The sequence below is a fragment of the Rattus norvegicus genome, chromosome 2 (genome assembly GCF_036323735.1).
Source record: "Rattus norvegicus strain BN/NHsdMcwi chromosome 2, GRCr8, whole genome shotgun sequence".
NCBI lineage: Eukaryota > Metazoa > Chordata > Mammalia > Rodentia > Muridae > Rattus > Rattus norvegicus.
In genome coordinates this window covers 88999913-89023436 of record NC_086020.1, presented here as the reverse complement: position 1 = coordinate 89023436, position 23524 = coordinate 88999913, and the positions used below count along the sequence as shown (strand labels likewise).

Genomic DNA, 23524 nt, shown 5'->3' with positions numbered 1-23524 from the left:
CTCTGTGTGTCCCGAGTTCACCAGGCAGGTCTCTTGCAGCAGAAAAGTTGGTCTTACCTGTGGTCCCGAGGCTCAAGTTAGCTCACGGGGTGCTGACTACGAGCTCTCCATGGTGGCAGCAACCAGGAAGATCTGCGCCACTCTTTCCAGGAGCCTTCGTTCACCATGGTTCAAGATGGCGTTTGGTGTTTTCTTCTGGCATCAGAGATATGTGCAGAGTGCAGTCTCTTCTGGTTTTCCAGGCGTGTCTGCCTCTCTGAAGGTTTAGCTCTCCCTCCCACGGTATTTGGGTGCTGAGAACTGTTTATCCAGTATATCCCTTCAGGTTCTGTCAGTGTCTCAGACACAGTGGTCCTGCTGCTCTTGAGCCCTCCCCAACGGGAACCCAGATGCCGTATACAGTTTCCTCTTGGGCCAGGGATGTGGGCAGGGGTGGGTAGTGTTGGTGGTCTCTTCCGCTCTGCAGCCTCAGGAGTGCCCACCTCTGGAATAGATATTTTGAGTGTATAATTTATGAAATATTGTGAAGACTGTCAGTGTTAACACCTATTTTAAAGGTCCAATTGAAATGGTCAATGAATCCATTTAGTTGTGGGCTTTTTTGTTAGAAGACGATAATTTATACGATTCATACAAATGAATATATACGTGTTAATCAAGTCTACTCCAACTCTTTCTCAAACTCATCCCATATCGTAACAAATGTTTCCCCTCACAGCTTCATGTAATCCATTTTTAAACCCATTGAGTCTACTTAGTAGTGCTACAGCATATGCATATGGGCCTATAATGGAACATTGGAAGCCTATCAGGAAGTGACTATTCTTCCCCTAGAAACCATTAATTGTTAATAGCTCCTCACTTAGAGGCACTACTGCCTGAGCCCTTCACATGTTCATGATGCATGCACATTGTATCTATAGAGCTTGTACCTGCAGACACAGTGGCTAAGTTTACGTGGTGCCTGTCATGACTGGAAAACAGTTTCTTTCACTGCTTCTGTTTCTTAGAGTCTTTCTTTCTGCCCCCCCCTTCCATGATGATCCCTGAAACTTAGAGGGAAGGGGTCTGATGTAAAAGTCTTTTTTTTATGGATGAACTCTCCACAATCTCTTACTCAGCACTTTGACCAGTTGTGGATCACTATAGTAAACACCATCTATTGCAACACAATTCTCCGTATGATGATTGAGAGTGACACTAATCAACTGGTATAAAGATAGGTATTTAGGACATACCGTTACACTATGTCTAAATATCTGAATAATAATGAGTTCTTACCTAAGGTCTATGATGTACCTACTCATAGATTTTTGACACATTTAACAGTACCAGGCACTAGTTCTATCTTAGAGAGTGGAGCTTAAATGCAATATTAAACATTTGGTGGCTCACAAAACTTTTATGCCACTATTGTATTAATGAACCTCTCCTAGCCGGTTGTTATTTTAGTTGGCAGGGTTCACATCAGATTGATGCTACTTTTGTCCTCTGGTGCAGCATGTGTAGCATCTTCTGCACTATAGAAAGCACAGTCAGTAAGAATAAAGCTTTCCAGCCAAATACCAACTTAATTTCTCCATGACTCAAGTATATCCTGTCTTTACCAGTGCTATCTTACAACAAAGTACCAGAGGGTAACCAAGAGTAATAACAGTACCCTGTATTGTTTGCTGACATTAGGAGAACTCAGTGATTAAGAATTTTAAAGAAACCATTCTGCACCTGGAACAAAACATTTGGTCTCATAGTCTATGACATATAGGAATGGCATTATCCCCCTGAGCAGGGTAACTCCACTAAAACACTTTTTCATTTGAATTGTATTAATGACTTTAAAACATGTGAATATGTTAAATATACTTTTTTTCAAAGTTCTTTGTGTAAGTCATCGTTCCTGTCTCTTTCCCTCCATTATTTTTTTCAGTCTTCTTCTACACAACTTTATCTTCTCGGATCCATTATTCATGCTGATTTTACTCTTATACCACCTACTTTCTACTATTCCCTTTGCCTTGAAGTTGTACTCCTCTCTTATCCCCCACCTACTTTCCTGATTTCTATGGGTACTCCCATTTAGATAGCCATACTTAAGATACATATGTGAGAGAGAACATTTTTCTGGTTCTCAGTTACCTTACTCAGAATGATTGTTTCTCTGAAAACTTTTTAATTAATTTTATTTTCAGCTGAATAAAATTTCACTGTATAAGTAACACATTTTATTTATTTGTAGTAGTTTACAGATGTCTAGCTGTTTTCCTGGCTACTGTGACTAGAGCAATTAGGTTATTGCTTTCTTGGAATTCAGTTATTTTCCCTTCCTTTGTTTTCTGTGTTTCTTTTCTTCAAGATCTTCATACAATTTGTTTTAGTAGTATTGATCCTCCCTCTAGCAACTCTTCCCTAGATAATAACCAACTCGACTCTGTATCCTCTTTTTTTTTTTAATCCATGAAGTCAAACTTTGTATTCTACCTATTTCTGGATATGTAGCCTTCCACTGTATTGTAGTTAACCTATCAGGGGATATACACTTAAGAAAACTCCCTCTTAAAGCTATCAATTTCCACACTTCCTTGACTAGGAATAAAACTTCATGCTCACCTCTCTCCATGCTAGAATTTGTCTGTCTTGACCTTGTACAATTATTGTGCATGCTGTCAGGTTGTTACAAGTTCATATGTACAACTGCTTAGCTGTTTTAAGAAAACATAGTTTGTTTGTAGTCATCCACTCCCTGATCTTTGGCAGAAGGGGCATAATACAAATATTCCATTAAGCACATGAAATTCCAAAGTCTTTTAATCTCTACACCTTGACCAATTTTGAATCTCTGTGTTAATGGCCATCTGTGGAAAACAGAAACTTCCCTGATAGGTGTTGAGAGATATGTTAAGCCGTGTATAACAATAAGTCATTGGGCTTTGGTTTAATATACATCCATTTGTGGTTCCATTTTTTATTATTCTTCTCTTGAGGTGTCCAGGCATTTGTGCACTCCAGGCAGAGAAGGATGGAGTAGAGCCACATTCTACAGTTTGTGTCTTCCCTTGGGGTATTCATCGCAATGCTCATTGGGCAGGTGTATATCAGGTGGGGCATGATGGATCAAAGCCAAGTTCAGAGGTCCACTTCTCTTGGAGTATCTGTTCACCAGTGTTCACTGATTGGGAAGAGATGAAGCCGAGTCCGGAAGAGGTAGGTCCTCAGGATCCAGGTTACTTGAGGGAGATCACCTCCAAAGATTTTTAGGTTAAACAGCTCTTCAATGTTACAGCTCCTTTAGAAAGCAGCTCTCTTAGATCATAGACTTAGATCATAGTGAAGTTTCATTGGCTGAGGTACTAGGGATACCTCATTAGCATGAAGAGACATTCCAGGAAGTTTAACCTATATTTTTGCCTCAGGTAGAGTATGGACAAGGTAGAGAAGTAGAAGCTGTTTTGGGAAAAAGAGTCCTCCATTTTGCATAAAACTCAGGGGCACTATCCAGACATGATAGACTATGACTTTCAAATAGCAGGATCTTCTATCATTCATTCATCAAAATAATAGTAGTAAGTTCCCCCTTAGGGCCTAATACTTCTATAGTTATAGATTCTTAGCTAGATAATGGTGCCAGGTATAGGTTTCATCATTGCAAAGGTATTTCAATCAGCAAAAAGTGGTTGGTTACATTTATGATGTTTGTGGCACTACTGTACCAATGGGAACTCTTGTCAGGCAAGTTTTTCTAGTTGCTTACCGGTTGAACAGCATGGTAAAAAAAATGTAATTATATTTTTTCCTCTGATGGCCTGTCAGAGATCCTTTGAGAACCATGAAAACTATCCTTTAAACTTGTTTCTTGTCTTCATGTTTTATGACTCAAGTGTGTGGTATCTCCAATAATAGCATTGCAATAGCTAGTAAATGTTTTTTGCAGGTGTGGGGTGGGGAATATTAAGGAAACTTGCTGACTGAGAGGTCCAAAAACAAAAATTCACCCATTATTGGCACTGGAAATTTTTGTTTATCCTCCCTAGTACTTAATAATCGTGTAATACCTCTCTCTCTCTCTCTCTCTCTCTCTCTCTCTCTCTCTCACATCGTGTGTGTGTGTGTGTGTGTGTGTGTGTGTGTGTGTGTGTGTGTGTGTGTGTGAATATATTGCTATAATAGAAAGCTTCTACGGTCATACGTGTTCATGCAGCCTTTTTTAGAAGTCTTTAGTGCTATTTCTCCTAGAACTCCCTCATCTATCCTGTCCTTCGCCATGGTTTAAAACTTCCTTTTCTGTTACTCTATTCTAACGTTTTAAGTTTTTAGGTATACTCTAAACATCACTATTCTGTCAGACATAAAGGTAATTAAGGTTTTTTTTTTCAATTTTGTAGGCTTCATTTTCATTGTTTTGATAGTTTTCTTTGCTGTATAAATAGTTTTGTTTGTTTGATGCTTGGAGGTTTGTTTTTTTTTTTTATTAACTTGAGTGTTTCTAATTTACATTTCTAATGTTATTCCCTTTCCTGGTTTCCAAGAAAACATTCCCCTAACCCCCCCTCCCCCTCTATATGGGCTTCCCCTTCCACTGGTGCTCTTACTGGGCCATTCATTACTACCTATGAGGTTGGAGCCCAAGGTCAGTCCCTGTATAGTCTTTGGGTACTGGCTTAGTCACTGGAAGCTCTGGTTGGTTGGCATTGTTGTTCGTATGGGGTCTTGAACCCCTTCAAGCTCTTTCAGTCCTTCTGATTCCTTCAACGGGGGTCCCATTCTCAGTTCAGTGGTTTGCTGCTGGCATTCGCCTCTGTGTTTGCTGTATTCTGGCTGTGTCTCTCAGGAGCGATCTACATCCGGCTCCTGTCCACCTGCACTTCTTTGCTTCATCCATCTTGTCTAATTGGGTGGCTGTATATGTATGGGCCACGTGTGGGGCAGGCTCTGAATGGGTGTTCCTTCTGCCTCTGTTTTAATCCTTGCCTCTCTATTCCCTGCCAAGGGTATTCTTGTTCCCCTTCTAAAGAAGGAGTGAAGCATTCACATTTTGATCATCCGTCTTGAGTTTCATGTGTTCTAGCCATCTAGGGCAATTCAAGCATTTGGGCTAATAGCCACTTATCAATGAGTGCATACCATGTGTGTTCTTCTGTGATTGGGTTACCTCACTCAGGATGATATTTTCCAGATCGATCCACTTGCCTGTGAATTTCATAAAGTCATTGTTTTTGATAGCTGAGTAATATTCCATTGTGTAGATGTACCACATTTTCTGTGTCCATTCCTCTATTGAAGGGCATCTGGGTTCTTTCCAGCTTCTGGCTATTATACATAAGGCTGTTATGAACATTGTGGAGCATGTGTCTTTTTTATATGTTGGGGCATCTTTTCGGTATATGCCCAAGAGAGGTATAGTGGGTGCTCAGGTAGTTCAATGTCCAATTTTCTGAGGAACCTCCAGACTGATTTCCAGAATGGTTGGACCAGTCTGCAATCCCACCAACAATGGAGGAATGTTCCTCTATCTCCACATCCTCGCCAGCATTTGCTGTCACCTGAGTTTTTGATCTTAGCCATTCTCACTGGTGTGAGGTGAAATCTCAGGGTTGCTTTGATTTGCATTTCCCTTATGACTAAAGATGTTCAACATTTCTTTAGGTGTTTCTGAGCCATTAGACATTCCTCAGCTGTGAATTCTTTCTTTAGCTCTGAACTCCATCTTTTAATAGGGTTATTTGACTCCCTGCGATCTAAATTCTTGAGTTCTTTGTATATTTTGGATATAAGGCCTCTATCTGTTGTAGGATTGGTAAAGATCTTTCCCAAACTGTTGGTTGCCTTTTTGTCCTAACAACAGTGCCCTTTGCTTTACAGAAGCTTTGCAGTTTTATGAGATCCCATTTGTTGATTCTTGATCTTAGAGCATAAGCCACTGGTGTTTTCTTCAGGAAATTTTTTCCAGTGCCCAAGTGTTCGAGTTGCTTCCCCACATTTTCTTCTATTAGTTGAGTGTATCTGGTTTGATGTGGAGGTCCTTGATCAACTTGGACTTAAGCTTTGTACAGGGTGATAAGCATGGATCTATCTGCATTTTTCTACATGTTGACCTCCAGTTGAACCAGCACCATTTGCTGAAAATGCTATCTTTTTTCCATTGGATGGTTTTGGCTCCTTTGTCAAAAATCAAGTGATCATAGGTGTGTGGGTTCATTTCTGAGTCTTCAGTTCTCTTCCATTTGTCTATCTGTCTGTCTCTGTACAAATACCATGCAGTTTTTATCTCTATTGCTTTGTAATACTGCTTGAGTTCAGGGAGAGTGATTCCCCCAGAAGTCCTTTTATTGTTGAGGATACTTTTAGCTATCCTGAGTTTTTTGTTATTCCAGATGAATTTGTAAATTGTTCTATCTAACTGTTTGAAGAATTGGATTGGTATTTTGATGGGGATTCCATTGAATCTTAGATCGCTTTTGGTAAAATGGTCATTTTTACTATATTAATCCTGCCAATCCATGAGCATGGGAGATCTTTCCATCTTCTGAGGTCTTCTTCAATTTCTTACTTCAGAGGCTTGAAGTTCTTATTGTAGAGATCTTTTCCTTGCTCGGTTAAAGTCACTGCAAGGTACTTTACATTATTTGGGACTATTATGAAGGGTGTCGTTTCCCTAATTTCATTCTCGGCTTGTTTCTCTTTTGTGTAGAGGAAAGCTACTGATTTATTTGAGTTAATTTTATACCCAGCCACTTTGCTGAAGTTGTTTATCAGCTTTAGTAGTTCTCTGGTGGAACTTTTGGGATCACTTAAATATACTATCATATCATCTGCAAATAGTGATATTTTGACTTCTTCATTTCCAATCTGTATCCCCTTGATCTCCTTTTGTTGTCTGATTTCTCTGACTAGAACTTTAAGAACTATATTGAATAAGTAGGGAGAGAGTGGGCAGCCTTGTCTAGTCCCTGATTTTTGTGGGATTGCTTCAAGTTTTTCTCCATTTAGTTTAATCTTAGTGGCTGGTTTGCTATATATGGTTTTACTATGTTTACATATGGTCCTTGAATTCCTATTCTTTCCAGGACTTTTATCATGAAGGGGTGTTGAATATTGTTAAATGCTTTCTCAGCATCAAATGAAATGATTATGTGGTTTGTTCGTTCAGTTTGTTTATACAATGGTCACGTTGATGGTTTTCCTTATATTAAACCATCCCTGCATGCCTGGAATGAAGCCTACTTGATTATGGCGGATGTGTTTTGATGTGTTCTTGGATTCAGTTTGCCAGAATTTTATTGAGTATTTTTGCGTCAATATTCATAAGGGAAATTGGTCTGAACTTCTCTTTCTTTGTTGGGTCTTTGTGTGGTTTAGGTATAAGAGTAATTGTGGCTTCGTAGAAGGAATTCAGTAGTGCTCCATCTGTTTCAATTTTGTGGAATAGTTTGGATAGTATTGGTATGAGGTCTTCTATGAAGGTCTGATAGAATTCTGCACTAAACCTGTCTGGACCTGGGCTCTTTTTGGTTGGGAGACCTTTAATGACTGCTTCTATTTCGTTAGGAGTTATGGGGTTGTTTAAATGGTTTATATGTTCCTGAGTTAGCTTCGGTAACTGGTATCTGTATAGGAAATTGTCCATTTCCTCCAGATTTTCCAATTTTGTTGAATATAGGTTTTTGTCGTAGGATCTGATGATTTTTTAAATTTTCTCTGTTTCTGTAGTTATGTCTCCCTTTTCATTTCTGATTTTGTTAACTTGAACACACTCTCTGTGTCCTAGTGTTAGTCTGGCTAAGGGTTTATCTATCTTGTTGATTTTCTCAAAGAACCAACTTTTGGTTCTGTTCATTCTTTCTATGGTCCTTTTTGTTTCTACTTGTTTGATTTCAGCTTTCAATTTGATTATTTCCTGACTTCTACTCTTCCTTGGTGTATTTGCTTCTTTTTGCTCTAGAGCTTTTAGGTGTGCTCTCAAGCTGGTGACGTATGCTCTCTCCTGTTTCTTTCTGCAGGCACTCAGAGCTATGAGTTTTCCTCTTAGCACTGCTTTCATTGTGTCCCATAAGTTTGGATATGTTGTACCTTCATTTTCATTAAATTCCAGGAAGTCTTCAATTTCTTTCTTTATTTCTTCCTTGACCAGGTTATCATTGAGTAGAGCATTTTTCAGCTTCAACATATATGTGGGTGTTCTTCCCTTATTGTTATTGAAGACCAGCTTTACGCCATGGTGGTCTGATAGGACGCATGGGATTATTTCTATCTCTCTATATCTGTTGAGGCCTGTTTTTTGACCAATTATATGGTCAATTTTGGAGAAAGTACCATGACGTGTTGAGAAGAATGTATATCCTTTTGCTTTAGGATAGAATGTGCTATAAATATCTGTTAAGCCCATTTGGTTGATGACTTCCCTTAGTCTGTCTAAGTCTCAGTTTAATTTCTGTTTCCATGACCTGTCCATTGATGAGAGTGAGGTGTTGAAATCTCCTACTATTATTGTGTGAGGTGCAATGGGTGCTTTGAGCTTTAGTAAGGTTTCCTTTGCGTAGGTAGGTGCCCTGGTATTTGGAGCATAATGTTTAGGACTGAGAGTTCATCTTGGTGGATTTTTCCTTTGATGAATATGAAGTGTCCTTCCTTATCTTTTTTAATGACTTTTAGTTGAAAATTGATTTTGTTCTATATTAGAATGGCTACTCCAGCTTGCTTCTTCCGACCATGTGCTTGGAAGCTGTTTTCCAGCCTTTTACTCTGAGGTAGTGTATGTCTTTGTCTCTGAGGTGTGTTTCCTGTAGGCAGCAGAATGCAGGGTCCTCATTGGGTATCCAGTTTGCTAATCTATGTCTTTTTATTGGGGAGTTGAGACCATTGATGTTGAGAGATATTAAGGAATAGTGTTTATTGCTTCCTGTTACATTCATATTTGGATGTGAGGTTATGTTTGTGTGCTTTTCTTCTCCTTGTTTTGTTGCCAAGACGTTTAGTTTCTTGCTTTTTCTAGGGTGTAGCTTGCCTCCTTATGTTGGGCTTTACCATTTATTATCCTTTGTAGCACTGGATTTGTAGAAAGATATTGTGTAAATTTGGTTTTGTCATGGAATATCTTGGTTTCTCCATCTATGTTAATTGAGAGTTTTGCAGGATGCAGTAACCTGGGCTGGCATTTGTGTTCTCTTAGGGTCTGTATGACATCTGTCCAGGATCTTCTGGCTTTCGCAGTCTCTGGCCAGAAGTCTGGTTTAATTCTGATAGGTCTGCCTTTATATGTTACTTGACCTTTTTCCCTTACTGCTTTTAATATACTTTCTTTATTTCGTGCATTTTGTGTTTTGACTATTATGTGACGGGAGGTGTTTCTTTTCTGGTCCAATCTATTTGGAGTTCTGTAGGCTTCTTGTATGCTTATGGGCATCTCTTTCTTTAGGTTAGGGAAGTTTTCTTCTATGATTTTGTTGAAGATATTTACTGGTCCTTTGAGCTGGGGGTCTTCACTCTCTTCTATACCTATTATCCTTAGGTTTGGTCTTCTCATTGAGTCCTGGATTTCCTGCATGTTTTGAACCAGTAGCTTTTTCTGCTTTACATTATCTTTGACAGTTTTGTCAATGATTTCTATGGAATCTTCTGCTCCTGAGATTCTCTCTTCTATCTCTTGTATTCTGTTGGTGATGCTTGTATCTATGGCTCCTTGTCTCTTCCTTTGGTTTTCTATATCCAGGGTTGTTTCCCTGTGTTCTTTCTTGATTGCTTCTATTTCCATTTTTAATTCCTTCACTTGTTTGATTGTGTTTTCCTGGAATTCTTTCAGGGTTTTTGTGATTCCTCTCTATAGGCTTCTACTTGTTTATTTATGTTTTCCTGGAATTCTTTCAGGGATTTTTGTGATTCATCTCTATAGGCTTCTACTTGTTTATTCATGTTTTACTGTGTTTCTGTAAGGGACTTCTTCTTTTTCTTTCTTGAAGTCCACCATCATCATGATCAAATGTGATTTTAAATCTAGATCTTGCTTTTCTGGTGTGTTTGGATAATCAGTGTTTGCTTTGGTGGGAGAATTGGGGTCCAATGATGCCATGTAGTCTTAGTTTATGTTGCCTTGGTTCCTGTGCTTGCCCCTCACCATCAGATTATCTCTAGTGTTACTTTTTTCTGCTCTTTCTGATAGTGGCTAGACTGTCCTATAAGCCTGTATGACAGGAGTTTTGTAGATCTGTTTTCCTGTTTTCTTTCAGCCAGTTATGGGAACAGAGTGTTCTGCTTTCGGGTGTGTAGTTTTACCTGTCTACAGGTCTTCAGCTGTTCCTGTGGGCCTGAAGAGTTTCTGTGTGTTCCTGTGAGTCAGAAATGTGGGCCAATTGTAGTCTCTTCTGGCTTCCCAGGCTTGTCTGCCTCTCTGAAGGTTTAGCTCTCCCTCCCACAGGATTTGGGTGCAGAGAGCTGTTAATCCAGTCCCTTAAGGTTCCAGAGGTGTCTCGGGCACAGGGGGTCTGCAGCTCCAGTGCACCTATCTACCATTTCCCAGAGGCCGTATACAGTTTCCTCTTGGGCCAGGGATGTGTGCAGGGGTGGGCAGTATTGGTGATCTCTCCCGCTCTGCAGTCTCAGGAGTGCCCACCTGTCCGGGCAGTGAGCTCTCTCTCCCACAGGGTTCGGGAGCAGTGAGCTGCGGGCAGGGCTCTGAGAAGTTTTGGAGGTTTGTTTTTAATTCACGTGGTCCTGTTCATCAGTTGTAGGTCTTAGTTCCTCTACTGCCAGAATTCTGTTATATTCAGAAAGTCTTTACCCTTGTCTACCAGATGAAGTATAAACTTTACTTTGTCATCCAACATATTCAGAATGTGAGGTCTCATGTTGAACTTCTTGATTCATGTAGACTTCAGTTTTGTTTACTGTGAAAGATGGGGGTCTAATTTAATCCTTCTACATGTAGACTTCCAAAACCATTTCTTAAAGATGTTACATTTTATTCAATATGTGATTTCTTTTGCATTCTTTGTCAAAAATCGTGTGTTTGTAGGGTGTAAGCTTATATCTGGATCCTTATGCTATTTATCTTTTTAAAAAAGATTTATTTATTTCATGTATATGAGTACACTGTCGCTGTCTTCAGACACACCAGAAGAGAGCATTACAGATGGTTGTGAGCCACTATGTGGTTGCTTGGAATTGAACTCAGGACCTCTGGAAGAGCAGTTAGTGCTCTTAACCTCTGAGCCAGCTCTCCAGCCCTATTCTACTTATCTTATAAATACTTCTAGTGTTTTTTTGGTGGTTGTTTTGGGTTTAGTGAGATTTTTGCAGCACCATGTTGTTTTTATCACCATGGTTCTATAAAATAATGTGAAAAGCGAATTGCAGAGGCTATCAGCAATGTTTTCATTGTTTGAATTTATTTTGTCTAATTGCTTATTTTTTTCAATATAAACTTTAATTTTTATATAATTTCTCTGAAACTAGCATTAAAATTGTTTTTCTTTTCTTTTTTTTTTTTTTTTTTGGTTCTTTTTTTCGGAGCTGGGGACCGAACCCAGGGCCTTGAGATTCCTAGGCAAGTGCTCTACCACTGAGCTAAATCCCCAACCCTAAAATTGTTTTTCTATATCTTGTACCTTTCTGATTAATTTGTTTCTTCAGTAATCTAAAGTTTTTATATACAGGTGTTTTACTTCCTTGGATGAGTTTATTCCTAGAAGGGCTTACAGTGATCATAAATCTAGTGACCATTAATTCTTTAAGCATGTTTCCATAATATTTTTTTCTTTACTATAACAAATGGTTGTGGTGGATATCAGAGTCTGTGTGGGCAAAGATGGTCTTTCTTTGAACTTTTTCAGTTTTGTTGGGAAATCAGCTGTCATTCTGATAGGGGAGGATTTTTTTAATAGTTGACTTGGAGTTTCTCTCTTGAAGCTTTCAATATATCTTCTTTATTCTGTATACTTAGTGTCTTAATTATGAAATGTCATGGAAAATTTCTTTCAGTAATCTGAATTTGATGTGTTACATGTTTGCACTTGGAGTCTCATCTTTTTTCCCTAGGTGTTAGAAATTTTTCCGGGATAATTGCATCAAAAACATTTTCAAAGGTTCTTCATTTGTGGCCATAATTTATAAATTTGGTCTGCTCATGGTGTACCACAGATTTACTTGGTTCTCTTATTTCCTTGATTATTTTTCATGATTTTACTTGTCTTCCTTGGTTATTTTCAGCTTATTGTCCTGTTTTGTGGAAAGGAGACCTCTGCTGGTAACTCTTTCTGGGTCTATTACTCTCCTGAGACTTCAGATTTTATACCAGGAACTGGATAATATTTCAGTTTTTGTGTGTCTCCCAGTGCATTGTCTATAAGAAGCAACAACAGCACACAGATAAGTATAAAGGATCTACCTTCTTACTTTCAAGACAAATGAGTATTAATCATCATACTTATAGACACTGTACTGAGTATTACATACATCTCTGTGACTTCAAAGTTTTGTGGTTCTGCATCAGGGAAAGAAAGATAGTAGACTCCAGAGTTTGACCCATCTATTGGACCTCACATTAAATATGCCAAACTCTAGGGTGATTTCAGTTAATGAACTCATTTCTTTATCTTTCATTGGATATTTTTTATTGACATTTCAAATGTTACTCCCTTTCCTGCTTTCCCATCCATAAGCCCCCAATCCCAGTCCCCCACACCATTCTTCTATGAGGGTGTTCCCAAATCACAACCACCAACTCAGTCCCACCTCCCCGCCCTGACATTCCCCTACACTGATGGGTCCAGCCTTGGAAGGACCAAGGACTTCTCCTCCCATTGGTGCCCAACAAGACCATTCTCTGCTACATATGCAGATGGAGCCATGGGTCTGTGTATGGCTTAGTAGCTACGAGTAGTGATTTAGTGCCTGGGAGCTCTGATTGGTTGGTATTGTTGTACTTCAGCTCCTTCAATCCTTTCTCTAACTCCTTCAGTAGGGACCCCGTTCTCAGATCAATCATTTGCTGCTAGCCTGTGCCTCTGTATTTGTCATGTTCTGACTGAGCATCTCAGGAGATAGTTTTATCAGGCTCCTTTCAGCATGCACTTTTTGCTTCAACAATATTGTCCAGGTTCTGTGGCTGTATATATCCCCAGGTGGGGCAGGCTCTGAATGAGTACTCTTTCAGTCTCTACTCCAAAATTTGTCTCCATATCTCCTCCTATGAATATTTTTGTTCCTCCTTTTAAGAATGACAAAGTGCATCTGCACTTTGGTCATCCTTCCACTTGAATCTCATGTCGACTGTAGATTGTACCTTGGGTAATCCAAGGTTTTGGACTAATATCCACTTATTAGTGAGTACACAGCATGTGTGTTCTTTTGTGATTGGGTTACCTCACTCAAGATAATATTTTGTAGTTCCATTCATTTGCCTATGAAGTCATTGTTTTTGATAGCTGAGTAATACTCCATTGTGTAGATGTACCATATATTCTATATTCATTCCTCTGTTGAAGGTCATATGGGTTCTTTCCAGCTTCTGGAAATAAGGCTGCTATGAACATAGTGAAGCATGTATCCTTGTTATATGTTGGATCATCATTTGGGTATATGTCCAGGAGTGGTATATTTGGGTCCTCAGGTACTAATATAGATAATTTTCTGAGGAAACTCCAGACTGATTTCCAAAGTGGTTGTACCAGCTTGGACTCTAACCAACAATGGAGGAGTGTTCCTCTTTCTCTACCTCTTCATCAGCATCTATTATGACTGGAGTTTTTGATCTTAGCCATTCTGACTGGTGTGAGGTGGAATCTCAGGGTTGATTTAATTTGCACTTCACTGATGACAAAAGGTGTTGAGCAATTCTTTAGGTATTGCTCAAGCCATTCGATATTCCTCATCTGAAAATTCTTTGTTTACCTCAGTACCCCATTTTTAATAGCGTTATTTGGCTGTCTGGAATCTAAATTCTTGGGTTCTATGTATATATTGGATATTAGTACTCTATTGAATATAGGATTGGTAAAGATTTTTTGTCAATCCAATGTTTGCCATTTTGTCCTAATGACAGTGTCCTTTCCCTTACAGAAACTTTGCAGTTTTATGAGGTCCCATTTGTCGATTCTTGATCTTAGAGCATAAGCTGTTGGTAATCTCTTCAGGAAATTTTCCCAAGTGCCAATGTGTTCAAGGCTCTTCCCCACCTTTTCTTCTATTAGTTTGAGTGTATCTGGGTTTATGTGGGGGTGCTTGATCCACTTGGACTTAAGCTTTGTCCAAGGAGATAAAAATGGATCAATTTTCATTCTTCTACGTGCTGACCTCCAATTGAAGCAGCACCATTTGTTGAAAATACTTTTAACCAATGAATGGTTTTGATTCTTTTGTCAAAGAAAAAGTGATTATAGGTGTCCAGTTCATTTCCGGGTCTTAAATTCTATTCCACTGCTCTGCCTGCCTGTCTCTGTACCAATACCATACAGTTTTTATCACTTTTGCTCTGTAATACAGATTGAGGTCAAGGATGGTGATTCCCCCAGAAGTTCTTTTATTGTTAAGGATAGTTTTAGGTATCCTAGGTTTTTTGGTATTCCAAATGATTTTTGCAAATTGCTCTTTCTAACTCTATGAAGAACTGAGTTGGGATTTTGATGGGTATTGCATTGAATCTGTAGGTTGCTTTTGGCAAAATGGACATTATTACTATATTAATCCTTCCAATTCATGAGCATGGGTAGGGGCTTTCTATCTTCTGAGATCTCCTTCAATTTCTATCTTCAGAGACATGAAGTTATACAGATCTTTCACTTGACTGGTTAGAGTCACATCAAGGTATTTTATATTATTTGGGACTGTTGTGAAGGGTGTCATTTCCCTAGTTTCTTTCTCAGACTGCTTATCCTTGGAGTATAGGAAGGCTACTGATTTGTCTGAGGTAATTTTATATCCAGCCACTTTGCTGATGTTGTTTATTAGGATTAGTAGTTCTATGGTGGAAATTTTGGGGACACATAAGTATACTATCATATCATGTACAAATAGTGATATTTTGACTTCTTCCTTTCCAGTTTGTATCCCTTTGACCTCTTTCGTTGTCTGATTGCTCTGGCTAAGACATCGAGTACTATATTAAATAAGTAGGGAGAGAGTGGGCAGACATGTCTAGTCCCTGATTTAGTTTCTTTCCATTTAGTTTAATGTTAGCTACTGGTTTGCTGTATATTGCTTTTACTATGTTTAGATATGGGGGCCTTAATCCTGATCTTTCCATGACTTTTAGCATATTGAATGTTCTCAAATGCTTTCTCAGCATCTACTGAGATGATTACGTGGTTTTTAATTCGTGTTTGTTTATATAGTGGATAACATTGATGGATTTCTGGACACTGAACCATCCTTGCATCTCTGAAGAGAAGCCTACTTGATCTTGATGGATGATCATTTGGTTGTGTTCTTGGATTTGGTTTGCAAGAAATTTATCGAGTAATTTTCCTCAATATTCTTAAGAGAAATTGATCTTTGGATTTTGTGTGGTTTAGGTATAAGCATAATTGTGGATTCAAAGATAGAATTGGGTAGTGTTCCTTCTGTATCAATTTTGTGGAATAGTTTGAACATTATTAGGTCTTCTTTGAAGGTCTGATAGAATTCTGCACTAAACTCATCTGGTTCTGGGAATTTTGGCTTGGGAGACTTTTAATAACTGCTTCTATTTCTTTAGGAGTTTAGGACTGTTTAAATGATTTACTTGATCCTGGTTTAACTTTGATACCTAGTATCTGTCTAGGAAATTGTCCATTTCATTCAGAATTTCCAGTTTAGTTGAATATAGGTTTTTATTGTAGCATGAGATATTTTTTGGATTTCCTCAGATTCTGTTGTTATGTCTCCCTTTTCATTTCTGATTTAGTTAATTTGTATACTCTCTGTGTCCTCTTGTTAGTTTGGGTAAGGGTTCCCCTATCTTGTTGGTTTTCACGAAGAACTAGCTCCTGTTTTGTTGATTCTTTGTATAGTTCTTTTTCTTTATCCTTGGTTGATTTCAGACCTAAGTTTGATTATTTCCTGCCTTCTGCTAGTCTTAAATCTGATTATGTGGTCAATTTTGGAGAAAGTATGATGAGTTGCTAAGAATAGGGTATATTGTTTTGTTTTAGGATGAAATATTCTATAAATATCTGTTAAATCCATTTGGTTGATAGCTTTTATTAGTTTCTCTATGTCTCTGTTTAGTTTCTGTTTTTATTATTTGCACTATTCATTATTATATGAATGATGGATGTTAAAATCTCCCACTATTAGTGTGTGAGATGCAGTGTGTGCTTTGAGTTTTAGTAAGGTTTCTTTTATGAAGATAGGTGCCCTGGCATTTAGAGCATAGATATTCAAGATTGAGAGTTTATCTTGGTGGTTTTTTCCTTTGATGAACATGAAGTGTTCTTCTTCAGGTTTTTTGATAACTTTTGTTTGAAAGTCTATTTTATTCAATATTAGAATGGCTACTCCAGCTTGTTTCTTGGGATAATTTGCTTGGAAAATTGTTTTCCAGTCTTTTACTCTGAGGCAGTGTCTGTCTTTGTCACTGAGGTGTGTTTCCTGTATGCAGCAAAATGCTTGGCCCTCTTTCTGCATCCAGTTTGTTAGTCTATGTGTTTTTATTGGAGCATTCAGTCCATTGATTTCAAGAGACATTAAGGAATAGTGATTGGTGTTTAATTTTATTTTTGTTGGTAGAGGTGGAATTTGTGTAGCTCTCTTCTCTTTGTTTTGTTGCAAGAAGATTACTTTCTTGGTTCTTAAAGGGTGTAGTGTCCCTCCTTTTGTTGGAGTTTTCCATCTGTTATCCTTTGTAGGGCTGGATTTGTGGAAAGATATTATGTAAATTTGGGTTTGTCATGGAATATCCTGGTTTTTCCATTTATGTTACTTGAGAGTGCTGCTGGATATAGTAGCCTGGGCTGGCATTTATGTTCTCTTTGGGTCTGTATAATATCTTCCCAGGATCTTCTGGCATTCATAGTCTCTGGTGGGACATCTGGTATAATTCTGGTAGGTCTGCCCTTATATGTTACTTGACCTTTTTCCCTTACTGCTTTTAATATTTTTTCTTTGTTTTGTGCATTTGGTTTATTGACTATTAAGTGTTAGGAGGAATTTATTTTCTGGTCTAATCCATTTGGATTCTTGTATGTTTATGGGCATCCCTTTTTTTAGGTTAGGGAGTTTTCTTCTATAAGTTTGTTGAAGATATTTATAGGCTGGAGTCTTTGCTGTCTTCTATACCTATTAACGTTAGGTTTGATCTTCTCATTGTGCCCTGGATTTCTTAGATGTTTTGAGTTAGGAGTTTTTTGAGTTTTACATTTTCTTTGACAGTTGTGTCAATGTTTTCTATGGTATCTTCTACCCCTGAGATTCTCTCTCTATCACCTATACTTTGTTGGTGATGCTTGCGTTTATGACTCTTGATTTCTTTCCTAGGTTTTCTATCCCCAGGTTTATATATCTTTGTGACTTCTTTATTGTTTCTATTGCCATTTTTAAATTCTGGATGGTTTTGTTCAATTCCTTCACCTGTTTGCTTATGTTTTCCTGTAATTCTTTAAGGGATTTTTGTCTTTCCTCTTTAAAGACTTCTACTTGTTTGCCTCTATTGTCCCGTATTTCTTTAAGGGTGTTATTTATGTCCTTCTAAAAGTCCTCTGTTATCATCATGAGATGTGATTTTTAAATCTGAATCTTGCTTTCTGGTGTATTTGTATATCACCATCAGGTTGTCTCTCGTGTTAGCCTGTCTTGCTATCTCTGACTCCTGTAGGCCTGAGTGTTACCACTCCTATAGACCTGTTGTCCTGTTTTCTCTCAGCCAGTTCTGGGAACAGAGTGTTCTTCTCTCAACTGTGTAGTCACTCCTGGAGGCTGGATTTCAGCTTTTGGTGCAGGTAGGAACCGGAAGGGTCCTGCCCCTGACTGCTCCTAGGTTACTTAGGGGCACAGATGGCACTAGGTGTTTTCCTCCTGAGTTGGGAGAGAGTAGTTTTCTCTGATTTCTCAGGAGTGTCTACATTTCTGAGAGTCCAGCTCTCTCCCCCACAGTATTTGGGTGCAGGGAGCTGTGTGACCAGTTCAGTTCAGTTCAGTTCTGGGAGCAGGCAGGAACCAGCAGGTTTCTGCTGATGACTGCTCCTATAATCCTGTATCCAGAGACACTATGCAGCTTCCTCTTGGACAGGGATGTGGACAGAAGTTGGTAGAAGTGGCAGTCTTCCCTGTGGTCTCAGTATTGTTTGCATTTCTACTATTCTCTTTCTTTGTTGGGTCTGTGTGTGGTTTATGTATCAGCGTAACTACGGCTTCATAGAATGTATTAATTAGTGTTCCTTGTGTTTCTATTTTGTGGAATAGTTTGAAGAGCATTGGTATTAGGTCTTCTTTGTAGGTCAGATAGAATTCTAGACTAAAGCATCTGGTCCTGGGAATGTTTGTTTTAAAGAATTTTAAGGACAGCGTTGTGTATAAGTTTGTTCTAATGGAGTAAGTTTTAAATCAAATTAGATATTAGTTGGTTATTCCCACCAGCTTTGTGCCATCATTCATCTGAGAATTTTTTCAAACAGGACAGATTGTAGACAAAATTTTTTGTGTCTGAGTTGGAGTTTACATTTCACTTTTCATTATCTGAAAAGACCTTTCTCATATCAAAGTCATTAGATGTGGGTGTTTTATATAGGCACCAGGTGAACCCCTTCATGTACAATGAGTTCTGGGGGTATTTTCTCCAGCCTTTGCTATTTATTTGTGTAGAGCACACTATTGGGTTTTCAATAATCAGGGTTGTTTAGTACTTTCCATGGGATGCCTTTGGCCAATATAAATCGGATGCAACCTAGTACTGGAAGATTCATTTGGTAACAAAATATGGCCAGTCAAGGCTATATCTTCCTCATTATTTGGAGATTTTATTAGAATTGGCTTAATTTTTTTATGTTTCCACTGCACTAGGTTTTCATAATGTTCCACAATTCTAGATGTCTCTTTCCACAATCCCTCCTTCAACCACACCTATTCCCTTCCCTGTCTGATCCTTCTGATTTTATCCTGTTTTCTGATCCCACTCAACCTGAAAAATCTATTCTATTTCCCCCATCTTGGGGAAATACATGTTTCTCTCAGTCCCACCCTTTACAAATAACCTCTATGGGTCAACAGACTGTAGTTTGCTTATCATTTATGTAATGGTTAATATCCACATATAATGAAATACAACCATATTCATCCTTCTGTACCTGAGTTACCTCACCACATTATTGTTATTCTTCTGTTGAAGGAAATACCAGATCTTTCCATTTTGGGACTAATATGACTAGAGAAGAAATAAACATGGTGAAGCAAGAGCCCTTGTGATAGGATGTAGTGTCCTATCTTGCCAAAAAGATGCATTTCTGAATAGAACACCATTAGCTCAGGCACTAAGAGCAACAATTAATATATGAGACCTCATAAAGCTAAAAAGCTTCTGTAAGGTGAAGGACACCATCATTTAGAGAAACTGGTAATTACACAATGGGAAAAGTTTTTCTCTAACTTTATATCCAATTGAAGGATAATATCAAAAATGTATGAAGAACTGAAGAAACATGATATTTAAAAAATCAAATAATGCAACAAAAAGTATAATACAGATGTAAACACATAATTCTCAATAGAAGAAACTCATTTGGCTGAGAATACTTAAAAATGTGTTCAACATCTTTAGTCCTTAGAGAAACGCAAACCAAAGTTACTTTGAGATTCAATCTTACACTTGTCTGAATGGCTATGACTCAAGTGCAGCTCATGCTGGTGAGGATGGGCAGCAAGGGGAAGACTCATCTGTTGCTGGTGGGAGTACAAACTTGCACAGCCAGAACTTACAAAAAAACTAGAAAGGGTGAGTTGAGGTATTATAAGTAGCATTTGTTGATGATACTCTGCAGTACTGTACAATATGCTTGTGTTATGCCTTCATACATGGCTGTTGTAAAGGTGCATTATCCAACACACTTGACCACTAATGATAAACACCTCCTGTTTGTTATGTGTTTGATTTTGAATTAACATTTGGCATTGCATATCCAAAAAACCTTTTGTTATTGGCAATTTCTCAATAAAGCCTTCTTCAGAGCTTCAAGAACACTGCCTAAATGACAGTGAGTATCAGAGACCACACTACATAATGTAATTTACAAATTTATTATAGGAAAATTATAGAGTTAGAGTCTTAGATAAGATTGGTTATTTTGAATGAACAAAACAGTGTCTTTCAGATTGTCTTGTCAGACATTTTGTCCTACAATATGTATCTGAAACCCAGTGCATATGTCTAGACACTTGTGTTGAGGAAGCATTGAAGATAACCACGTACTATCTTACATTTTTTAGACTCATTAAATATATGAGTACATGTGTTGGATATCTAAGCCATCAATGCTTCTGTCTCAATAAAAAAAAGACAATAGAAAATCCCTACTGACAAAAATAATTACTTTATCAAAGACCTAATATCACTATCTCCATGACATGGGACTTTGACAACTTCACATGCTTAGTGCATCTTTTTCTAATGTGTTTATTTCTTTTTCTTAGGAGAAATAAAAAGGCCTGCTGAAACAATTCCAAAATCAATAATTTATGGTCTATCTGTTGTGACTATGTTATACTTACTGACTAATGTATCATTCGTGGCAGTTTTGACATCTGAGGAAATCATCTCTTCAGGTATGAAGTAAATTTAATAGGAAATAAATGCTTCTCTGTGCTCAGGGGCAAAAACATTGATGATTTTAATGCTTTTGTAGGCAGCATGTACCTGAGACAGTTGGACCTAAAATTGATGTAGATCTAAATTCTCATATAGTAGCAACCTTTGTTCAAAATATCAGGCAATTTATACTCTGGGAATTAAGAAGAATAACATAAGTAAAAAAAAGCACATTCCAAGAACAATTCTGTGTTTTGAAAAAAACTGAGGTCACAGGATGCTTATTTTCTTGAAGTTTTCCCACAAGCATTCAGCATTTTCATATGGAACCATTGAACTGTATCCAACATGAGTGAAGTTTATGAGCTGTATACATGTTTGGTATACATGATACGAAAATGTTTATTTGTTTTGGACATTTCAAGGAATCTAAGAGAAACACAATTACACAAATTGTCTATTAATATAATCAATCACATTTTAACAATAAAATTATAGAAGAAGTAGTACATGTAGCAACCAAAGCTAAAATAAAGAAAAAGAAGAGGACATGAGTAAAGAAAAAGAAGATATATGAGCAAAGCAAGAACACAAAGAATAGATACTATACATAGATTCTTTATCTTCAATAATACACTTACATCTTTACAATAAATTCAGCTGTCCAAATAGAGAATAACTTCTCAGTTTCTTAGATGCTGAAACTAGTGGCAAGAAGTTAGGTAAAGCTGTCCTTTACATCCATCTGTAACTGCACAGACAAGTGTGTCACAGCCAGTTCTCAAACTCATTCTCCACATTGTAGCACATGATATGGTGCAGTATCTTGTTAATATGAGCAGTAAATAAAGTAAATATGAACAGGAATTTTTATGATTTGCTCTTCAAAAAATAGTCATCACAATCCCACTAAGAGTGGAGACCCCTCATCCCTCATTGATCATTGTCTAGGCTTTGTTTATCCTGATAAGTTGTCAGAAAACTATAAAATCCTTTCCTGAGAAGTAAATGCCTCTTCTGGTTGGAACCAGAGCTTCAGTTTTTCCTTCCATAAAATTATTGGGTAAATTTCAATTCCACGGGAGGGTAATTGATTTTAAATAGTATGCTAATCAAAGGGAGGGGCACACATATTTTTCTTTAGGATAGTTTCATTCTTATATAGGTGGCTATAAAATGACATAGATGCATAAGTAAGATTTAGCAGGGAATGTATACTGAAAAAAGACATTGGATTGGAGTATTTACAAGTATATCTGCAACACAGGGACTTTAAAGGGAGTAGTTATCTGAGGGAGGCATGACATTGCACAATTTTACAACTCATTCAAAAGTATAGTGGCTAAGTTTTAGACCATTTGTAGTAGGATAACTCTATCATGAATCATGAAATGCCAGAACTCCACAGATAGGATATCTTTTTTTTTTCTGAATTATCACTGACAAACAAGTGGGCTTTGCTAATATATAAGATAGGTACCATAACAATCAGGAGAGCAAGAATGCATTTTTCTGCCACTAAGTTGTCTTGCAGTTCACAAATATCTACTTCTAATTTGCTCTACTGGACAAAAACAATCACAAGACACAACATATTCAAGCATTAAAAGACTCCTCCTAGAATGAATTTGCCAAATCACATTACAAAATATATGGTTGCAGGAAAAAAATGCTCTTCTACTTTCTTTTAAACCAAAAGTAACTTTGACGTTCTGAATTCTCATTCAACTTTTGTAGATTCTGTTGCTGTGACATGGATGAACAGAGTCTTTCCTTCGATGCAATGGATAATTTCTTTGTTGACCTCAGCTTTCCTATTTGGCTCCGTTTCTTGTGGAATAGTTTCAGCATCAAGAATGTTCTTTGTCGCAAGTCAAGATGGACAGTTTCCTTTCATCTACTCAATGCTTAATGACCATCACTCTCCAGTAGTAGCTGACATACAAGCTGTTATTTTATCTTCTGTTGGAATAATATCTTCAAATATGATCTATTTAGTAAAATATGTTGGTCTAGGAGCATGGTGTTTAAATTTGCCGAATATGATTGGGTTGCTTAAACTAAGGTACCAGAACCCTGACCTACCAAGACCTTATAAGGTAAGTCAACATGTAAATGCCAGTGTCGAATGTCACCTTATTCAAGTTCTGTGATATTGTTCTAATCAGTTGCAAACCACGCAACTGCCCTATGTCTTCCTTTCCAGATTTTGAGATATGAGATGTTTTAGGATTGCTTTTTATTGTGAGAAATGTGAAAACTGATACACTTCAGGGAAGACAGATGTCATCCTTATCTTGTTGAAAACAAAAAAAAACAAAAAAAAAAAAACAAAGAAACCAAAAAAAAAAAAAAAAAAAACGAAAACAAAGGAGAAAACAGTAGCTTCCATGATCATGATCAAATGAACTCACATCATAATAATAATACCTTAATAACATAGTAGAAGTAGTTTCCTCTTCTTGCTTATTTCCTTAATTGATACTTTAAATCAAGGTTTTTAAGACTAATCAAATGAGTTACATTTATGTCTTGTTTGTAATGTATAAGTCACACATTGATTAAACATAAATCTAAGGATGTTCCATCATCTTTGTTTTCCATCTCAGTATTCCCATAAAAGTAATCAAGATTTGAGCTTTTATTTACAATATAATTATCATCTCAGAGTCAGCTCATGGTTGCTGAGATAATATTAAAATATAAAGACTCCAAATATTATTACCGTAAGCAAATTAAGTAAACACTTGAGTATTGATAATAAAACCCATATTCACAGATTTTTCGCCTAGGGTTCTGATTCATTTGGTCTCTATCGGCCCACTG

At 37.5% G+C, this 23524-nt stretch overlaps 1 protein-coding gene across 2 annotated transcripts in view; it reads left to right on the top strand.

The window, feature by feature from the left end:
- Positions 1–23524, top strand: part of LOC134485876 (solute carrier family 7 member 12-like) — a 64194-nt gene that overhangs the window by 28372 nt on the left and 12298 nt on the right. For both annotated transcript variants that reach the window (XM_063282864.1, XM_063282863.1), the window contains 2 exons: positions 20584–20715; positions 22436–22797. In XM_063282864.1, coding sequence (XP_063138934.1) covers positions 20584–20715; positions 22436–22797 — 494 coding nt within the window. The remainder of the gene's footprint in view (positions 1–20583; positions 20716–22435; positions 22798–23524) is intronic.